Genomic DNA, 9,173 nt, shown 5'->3' with positions numbered 1-9,173 from the left:
TAAGGGCCGTGGGCAAGAGGTGGGGTAGATCCTGGACTGGTTGCCTGTCAATTGCACCAAACAACCATTCACACTTGGACAATTTAGAGTCTCCAATTAACCTACCCTGAACTATACGTACAGTATCCTACTCAAAACCTAAAATGCACTGACCTTTACAAGTGAACTTAATTTGACCTTATACAAACCTTTGAATGCACGCGTCCATCTGTTCAATGTTTCAGTACATTTTGCGCAACTTGCTGTCGAACAAGAAGCTGAATGGCAAAATTCACAACACTTGTTAGATCTACGAATTGGTCCCCCCACCCCACAAAAAAAACAACAACAACAAAACGCAACACAAAAACCACTCAGAAAGCCCTCTGTCAAGAAAATTCAAAGCCGGAACCTCTTACTCTGTGAAAATAAGAAAATATTTCATTTTAAATTGAAAACAATCATTTGAAAATCTGAAGGAATGGTGTTGCTGTGTTTCCATGCTTCTTAGGTGCAATCTCAGGGCAATCTTATTGAAACATGAACAAAACATTATTTTGAAAATTATAGACCAAAAATAACTTGTATAAGGATTTGTATTGTCATAACATATAATGTAGGGTATATGTGTTGTGATTTTAAATTTTTCCATTTTTCATTCTTAGGCTGTAGAAAAAAAATTGTACAGTTCTCCCTTAGTGATGTGTTGCGGGGTCCCTTTTGAACTGCTGCTTGCCAATTAAATGGCCTACATTTTATCGCATGCATAAACCTACAAGCAAATCAGTGCTTATAAAAATTGTGACTGCTCTTTAAATATTGGCATATCAACTAAACATGAGACAACCTTTATAAGCCTAGCTGTGTATGTTTTTATTTTAAGAAACTCTGCTTCAGTGAGACTTTTTCATTGTTTCTTTTGCCTTAATTGCTGCTGTCTCTAGTGTGTCAGCTCCTCAGGGCACTTTTCCATAGTCATGCTTCCCTGCTGTCCCATCAGCTTCTTGGGAGTTCTTTAGAGCTCTGCTGCAGTTTCCTTATTAATCAAGCAAGAAGCTGGTGCCTGCTCCATTGCCTGCTGCCCTCGTAGGCCAAAGTCTATGCGCACAGAATAATGAGCCAAGCTCATAGGATGTTTCAAATGAGATTTCCTTTTGTTTTGACTGTCCTCCACTTTACGTCTGGGGTATCTGTTACAAAGTATTAACTACCATCATTATTCGTCCATTTTCAGTTGCTATCAGGTGTTAATTGTTTTTATCTGTCTCATTTTGTTGTCAGCAAAATAGAATCAGAAAAAGGGATGCAGTCATGGCCCTTGTTAAGCAAATTTAATTACAGTAGCTACAGATACATTGTTGCCCTTTGTATTGAATTCCCACAGTTAATCACTGCATTAATCAGGGTATATAGCCCTTTAAACGGGAAGAAAACATATTTGGTCACTTCAGTGAGTTGGAATTTGAAATGTTCATGCATTTCAGTTAGTGCCCCTTCTCAAATAAAACACAAACAAACAAACAAAAAATGTCACCCATAAGCAACTTTTATATAAAATGTGTCTAGTTATTTGTTAAAGAAGCAACCTTTTGTAAAATCTCTAAAGTAAAACGGAGTTTATGGAATGCAAAATTTAGTCCAAGCAAGCCCTGAAGATGAATTCATGGAGATTGATAGCCATAGAAGAGGCCCTGTGGTGCCTCTGGGACAGGGGTACTTGTATCAGCAGCGGGATTCAATAAAGTATGCATCGAAAAAGACTATGCATAGATAAATATGTAGACACCTCAAGAGAAACAGAAACATGCAAAGCCTCCGCAGAGACATCAAAATCTAATTTGACTTATCTTGAAACTTCAGTGAATTAATTTCACCTAATTGTATCCTATGCATGTCATTGTGCATGTTGTGATGAAATGGAAGCAGGTGAAAATGTTGTAGTTTTGCACAGTTGTAACATTCTAATACACTATGTTCCATATTATTATGCAAATAATTTTTTACTCTGCTTTTCCGAAATAGTTGATACAAATGACAGTTGGCATTATTTTCAAGTTATCAACCATCAGAATATAGTTCAAATGTTTTTGAACAAACCTCCCAATGATGATAATATATTTTTTAAAGTAAAAAACCTTAAAATGTACTTCTCCAAACTGTTACGCACAACCGAGTTTTAAGACATTTCACAGGTGTCAAGGAACTGAAAATTCATTTATTGAATTTGCTGTATTCGGAGGTCATATTTTTCTGTAATCAAACACTATTTCCATCGAAAACATCATAAGTCGAGTTACAGTTTGTCATAGGACCCCTGATATAATAGCAGCTTCGCAATTGTTACATCCATTGAATTGATGACTTTTTGGAGAGTTTCTGCTTGAATTTCTTTGAGATGGTGCATTTTCATGCTTGAAAATGATTTTGTTAATGAAAGCACGGTTCTTTTTATGTTACCATGCAAGAAAGTGGTCAGTCAGAAACAAGTAATTTTGACACATTCAGTGACCCTAAATTGGCCAACATGCGCTCTCCCTGGCATGTTTCCGGCCAAATACAATATGTACAATGTGAGTTTTGGGAGAATTTGCTTGAATTTCTTTGCAGGATGTCAGAATAGCCTCGCAGGGCTGTTGTTGGGATCGCCGGTAGTGCATTGCATTTAGTGTCCCTAAACTATACGCCCTGTGCGCCGCTCAGAAATTGCGCAACCCTGGGTGACTGACAACCGTCAATATTGGCACTAACTTAACATGTTATCATATACTCTAAAATATAACTTACTCACACTATAGGTCAATTCCAATTTTCTTGCCCAATGTGACGTTTTTTTCATGTCAATGTGAACAGCACAATTAAAATTTTTCATATCCAACCTATATCATATTGTGCATATAAATCATACATGTATTCGATGCCAGTGCAGTATATCATGTTGGGTTCATCCAAACTATATGTCATCAAAAGGCGAAAACCGTCACTATTTTTCCACAAAACAGAAACGCAACATCAGCAAAGGCAGACGAATGAGCAGAAAACAGGCAGTGGCAAAAAGAAAATGCTTAACTGATAAATATAAGAAAATGTTGGCTCAGGTTGCGAAAAATACAAGCCCAATTCCAATGGAGTTGGGACGTTGTGTTAAACATAAATAAAAACAGAAAACAATGATTTGCAAATCATGTTCAACCTATATTTAATTGAATACACTACAAAGACAAGCTATTAAATGTGCCAACTGATAAACTTTATTGTTTTTAGCAAATAATCATTAACTTAGAATTTTATGGCTGCAACACGTTCCAAAAAAGCTGGGACAGATGGCAAAAAAGACTGAAAAAGTTGAGGAATGCTCATCAAACACCTGTTTGGAACATCCCACAGGTGAACAGGCTAATTGGGAACAGGTGGGCGCCATGATTGGATATAAAAGGGAAACTCCCTGAATTGCTCAGTCATTCACAAGCAAAGATGGGCCGAGGGCCACATCTTCGTGAACAAGTGCGTGAGAAAATAGTCGAACAGTTTAAGGACAATGTTCCTCAATGTACAATTGCAAGGAATTCAGGGATTTCCTCACCTATGGTCCATAATATCATCAAAAGGTTCAGAGAATCTGGAGAAATCACTGCATGTAAGCTGCAAGGCCGAAAACCAACATTGAATGCCCGTGACCTTCGATCTCTCAGACGGCACTGCATCAAAAACCGACATCAAGGTGTAAGGATATCACTACATGGGCTCAGGAACACTTCAGAAAACCAATGTAAGTAAATACAGTTCGGCGCTACATCTGTAAGTGCAACTTGAAACTCTACTATGCAAAGGCAATAGCCATTTATCAACAACACCCAGAAACGCCGCCGAGCTCATCTAAGATGGACTGATGCAAAGTGGAAAAGTGTTCTGTGGTCCACATTTCAAATTGGTTTTTTGAAATTGTGGACGTCGTGTCCTCCGGGCCAAAGACGAAAATAACTATCCGGACTGTTATGGACGCAAAGTTCAAAAGACAGCATCTGTGATGGTATGGGGCCGTGTTAGTGCCAATGGCATGGGTAACTTACACATCTGTGAAGGCACCATTAGAGCTGAAAGGTACATACAGGTTTTGGAGAAACATATGCTGCCATCCAAGCAACGTCTTTTTCATGGCCGCCCCTGCTTATTTCAGCAAGACAATGCCAAACCACAGTCTTCACGTGTTACAACAGCGTGGCTTTGTAGTAAAAGCGTGCGGGCACTAGACTGGCCTGCCTGCAGTCTAGACCTCTCTCCTATTGAAAATGGGTGGCGCATTATGAAGCTTAAAATACGACAACGGAGACCCCGGACTGTTGAACAGCTGAAGCTGTACATCAAGCAAGAATGGGAAAGAATTCCACCTACAAAGCTTCAACAATTAGTGTCCTCAGTTCCCAAACGTTTATTGAATGTTGTTAAAAGAAAAGGTGATGTAACACAGTGGTAAACATGAACCTGTCCCAGCTTTTTTGGAACGTGTTGCAGCCATAAAATTCTAAGTTAATGATTATTTACTAAAAACAATAGTTATCAGTTTGAACATTAAATATATTGTCCTTGTGGTGTAGTCAATTAAATATAGGTTGAACATGATTTGCAAATCATTGTATTCTGTTTTTATTTATGTTTAACACAACATACCAACTTCATTGGAATTTGGGTTGTACTTTAAATTGCCACAAATGTGTTGTGATGAGACCTACGCGAGGGGCTACTTTTACTTCAGTAAAAACGGCGCCTTGTGTTTGTGTGCATGCGCAATGGGACATCCTGTTTTGTGCACATTTGTGTGATGTCAAGGACTCATTCCTTCCACGGTAGAAGTCTCATTTGTTTTTGCATGACAACATAAAAAGATTGGATTTAACAAAAAAATTTGAAATGGGCATCATGCCCTGCAGCGTAAACGTAGCCTTATTCTATATTGCTTAAAGGGAATATATTGTCGTTTATATGTTAACCTATGTGTACCTAATATAGTGGGGGAGTCTGACATACAAACATGAATAGACCACATATGTTTTGAATTCACCTAATAAATCATTTAGAATGCTAAATAAAACATCACAGTGTCTTCAAATTAAAAATATAAAGCTTGAGGAAGAAGAAGAAAGCTGCTTGTTAGTGTTTAGCGGTGCAGTGACTTCACCCAACAGACAAGCCAGTACGTCTCATGTTGATGCTGACCCAAATGCTCATTTGTTCATCTGACTTCACCGCATGACAGTCACAGATCAACAATTCCTCATTTGTCGTACAACACAAATACTGCATCCAGAGAAATGCATTGCATTTTGCTTTAGATGTGAAAAGGGATTCCATACAAAAATAGTGCAAATATCTGATAAGTAGTTTTGTGAGTCAGTGAAATATTGATTTCTCCTTTATCATTTATGTCGTGCCAAGAACTGGGTAATTTGGGATGCTGAGTTGGTGCTAATTTAACCATTAGCTTGCTACCCATGTATCTCTTAACTATTGGTCGGGGAGGCATCTGTTATTTTCATTAATGTGTTAACGAGTGATAGTTAATCTTAATCTATCTCTGTGTAATTTGTTCAGCAGAATTAGTCAAACATGATTTTTCATGGTTTTCTTTTACCATTTTGGTGCAAATCTTGATGAAAAGTTCTTTTTTCTTACATTATTTTCCGGGGTGGCATGGTGGACGACTGGTTTTCTCCTGGTACTCTGGTTTCCTCCCACATCCCGAAAACATACATGGTAGGTGTTGGATTTATCTTGCCCAACATTATAAAAAATAGACACAAAAGGAATGAAGACGCTCGTTTCTTTTTCTCATGAGGAGGGCGCATGGGAGATTGTTCAGATTACAGCCTCTCAACACGCTCTAAACAATCTCTCCCGTCGCTCCTGCATTTATTTGAAAATAGGGAGGTTTCTAAGTTTACAAGACATAACGTACTAAGCTACAAGACACAACACACTAAGGGTAGGGTTTCAAGGTGAAAACATGGCACCTGCCACGTCCCGGCCACGTCCTTCTCTCAGATGATTCCTGCTGAGTCATCTTGAAGGCGAGACATCTTTCTTTCTAAACATTGTCCATAATACTAATGCAAGCTAAGCAAATAAATGATAACTTCTACAATATATCTAACAGTAGGTTAATTGAGGACTCGAAATTGCCCGTAGGTTTAAATGTGAGTACGAATGGTTGTTTGTCTCTATGTATCCTGCAATTGGCTGGCGACCAGTTCAGAGTGTACCCAGCCTCTCGCCCGAAGTTAGCTGGGATAGGCTCCAGCACGCCCACGACCCTAGTGAGGATAAGCGATACCGAAGATGAATAAATGAATTATTGTCCATGAACCACAAAGTAGCTTACTAAATACGGATAAACAAACAAATACAAAGACAGCACTAGCATATTTTAATAATAATAATAATAATAATAATAAAATATATATATTTTATTATTTTAACCTAAGGAGCTTTCCTTTTTATTTTATTATGGATGAAAATGTATTTCAAATGTGTTTTCACTGAGGCCAAATGCCAAAGAAATGAATTAAGACATGAATGAATTGTTAATCTAACACCTTATCCTCACCTGCCAGATACCATGCAAATGTTAGGGGTGGGACAAAATCGCTATTGTGATCATTTCCTCTTTTGATACTGTAATGATGTGTGGGGAGGCTTGGTTCAGGCAGTAGTGTGGTCATCAGTCTTCCATGACGGTGGTGAAGTATTCTTGAGCAAGATACTGAAACCCAAGTTTCTCCTAATGCTTCAGTCGGAGAATGAGGAAAGAGGTTATACTGTAAAAGAACTTTGACTACCTTGAAGGTAGAAAAGTGCTATTCAAGTCAAAGTCCTATTACCATCATGATGACAAAAAAAATAAAATAAAACTTTTCCGACAATTTCTTAATGAATTCTTATGACATCACAAAGAAATCCATTCTTCAGTCTGATAAACGTTATTACATAAAGGTCATATTTTCTGTTTTGCAGACCCACCTTGTGAGAGAAAATCCACTTGCAATCCAAATCCATGCAGAAATGGAGGCATATGTGAGGAGACTCCCAAAGGTCTGATCTGTCATTGTCCTGAAAGCTTTGCTGGACTCTACTGCACCTTTGCATTCACCGTTGATTGCATGTCCAGCACATGTCAGCAAGAACAAATCTGTGCCGCAGGAGAGCATGTGAGGACCTAATTTACCTTATTGATTTTCTGTAGCACATGAATATTGTCTCTTGAAATAGGATCAAATGGCTTCATTTTAAAGGCAGCAGCAGCAATTAATATTTCCTCCTGAAGATGGGAAAGGGAATAGGGAAAGTGGTTGCTGCAATTTAATTGAATGACGACACACATATTCATGAGGCAGCTAGAAATTGCTCTCATATTTATTGTTTGCTTTTTGTGCATGCTCTATTTTTCCACCTTTCTCTCGAAACTTAATTGTGGTCACACAGTTTGAAAAGGCTGTCAAGTCCCTGCTGCTGAGGAGCATACACTGGAGAAACCACCTGATGGGCGTATTACCTTCTGAAAAGCACATTCTCTATTTTGCTTATACAGGAACAGATACTGTAAGTCATTCTCTCCTGCATGGTCTGATTGCGCCGTGATTGGATGACTTTTCCATCACTTTTCAATCAATCATTGGACGATCTCACATGTCAATCATTATAGAAGCCCCGTTGCCTGGTTGCAAGTTATCTACAGCTATACCTGATCTGTAGTAGAAAAGGGTATGGCAGTACCGCTTGGATAAACTACGAGACACAGATTTGGAGAGATGGATATTTCAAACTGAAAAGGTTTGCATAGCTAAATTACACAATTACTTTGTAAGTTTTGCAAACTACAACGTATAATACTATAGTTTTACACTAATCGCTAATGTTTAGCCAGTTCACTGCTGATTTTGTTGTATTATTTAATTATTTTAGTTCTTGATAAATAAAAGTCATAATTTTTTTTTATTTTTCCCATACAAGTTTAAAAAATGTTGTTATTCAGATTAGATTGGCATTGGACTGCCATGAAATTAGTGCATGTATCTCTTGATTGTCTTTAATATTATGGCTTAAAATGCATCCATCCATCCATTTTCCGTACCGCTTATCCTCACTCGGGTCTCTGGCGTGCTGGAGCCTATCCCAGCCTACTCTGGGCGAGAGGCGGGGTACACCCTGAACTGGTCGCCTGCCAATCGCAGGGCACATAGAAACAAACAACCGTTCGCACTCACATGCACACTTATGGGCAATTTAGAGTTTTCAATCAACCTACCATGCATGTTTTTGGGATGTGGGAGAAAACCAATGCAGGCATGGAGAGAACATGCAAACTCCACACAGGCGAGGCCGGATTTGAACCCGGCCGGGCCTTGTGAGGAAATTGTGCTAACCAGTTGCACACCGTGCCGCCACTAAAATTTTAAATGATCAATAACTTTTGGAAAATAGGACTTCAAGCATGGTACTTTCAGCATTTATATATAAACAATATACATATACAATTTAGAGTCTTCAATCAACCTACCATGCATGTTTTTGAGATGTGGGAGGAAACCAGAGTGCCGGAGAAAACCCACGCAGCCACGGGTAGAACATGCAAACTCCACACAGGCGGGGCCAGGGATCGAACCCCGGTCCTCAGAACTGTGAGGCAGACGCTCTAACCGTGCCGCCCATATTAATCAAATTATATGAAAATGACACATGTATTTGGAATTGCCCTGGAATTGACTGGTGACCAATCTAGTCCAGTAGCCAACTAGAGGATAGTGCTAGCAGCCTCTGCCTGGCAGTCTTCCCTTTAACCTCCCAATGTTTCGCTCCTGTGGCTCCTGGTGGTTAACTCTTGGATCAAGTTTGGCTTATCTCTGACTGCCACACCACTGAAATAGTAGGTCACTCCATTAGAACACGCAAAACTTTTTCAGTCTTTATGCTGCCGTCTCACAACATATCACATCATAGGTCATACGTTCCTTGTTTTCCATATTGTATGACCTTTTTTTAATATTAAAATGTGTACAACTTAGTTCTACAAATAGTAATTTCAGAGTTCATTCCAAAATTGACTGAAGGCACAATTTTGCCATTAGAAAAAAAGGTAGTGTTCAGTCATATGTGAAATCCAGCCTTGTTTTCACATGACCTGGTTTGTTCTGGTCCTGTGTGCA

At 38.8% G+C, this 9,173-nt stretch overlaps 1 protein-coding gene across 9 annotated transcripts in view; it reads left to right on the top strand.

Moving 5' to 3' along the window:
• The window catches only part of eys (eyes shut homolog), a 259,849-nt gene that overhangs the window by 68,961 nt on the left and 181,715 nt on the right, over positions 1 to 9,173 (top strand). For all 9 annotated transcript variants that reach the window (XM_061690335.1, XM_061690334.1, XM_061690329.1 and 6 more), the window contains one exon: positions 6,985 to 7,178. In XM_061690335.1, the coding sequence (XP_061546319.1) occupies positions 6,985 to 7,178 (194 nt within the window). The remainder of the gene's footprint in view (positions 1 to 6,984; positions 7,179 to 9,173) is intronic.

Source organism: Phycodurus eques, chromosome 11 (genome assembly GCF_024500275.1).
Source record: "Phycodurus eques isolate BA_2022a chromosome 11, UOR_Pequ_1.1, whole genome shotgun sequence".
Classification (NCBI taxonomy): domain Eukaryota; kingdom Metazoa; phylum Chordata; class Actinopteri; order Syngnathiformes; family Syngnathidae; genus Phycodurus; species Phycodurus eques.
Note: the sequence above shows the minus strand (reverse complement) of the source record. Positions and strands in the feature narration are given on the sequence as shown.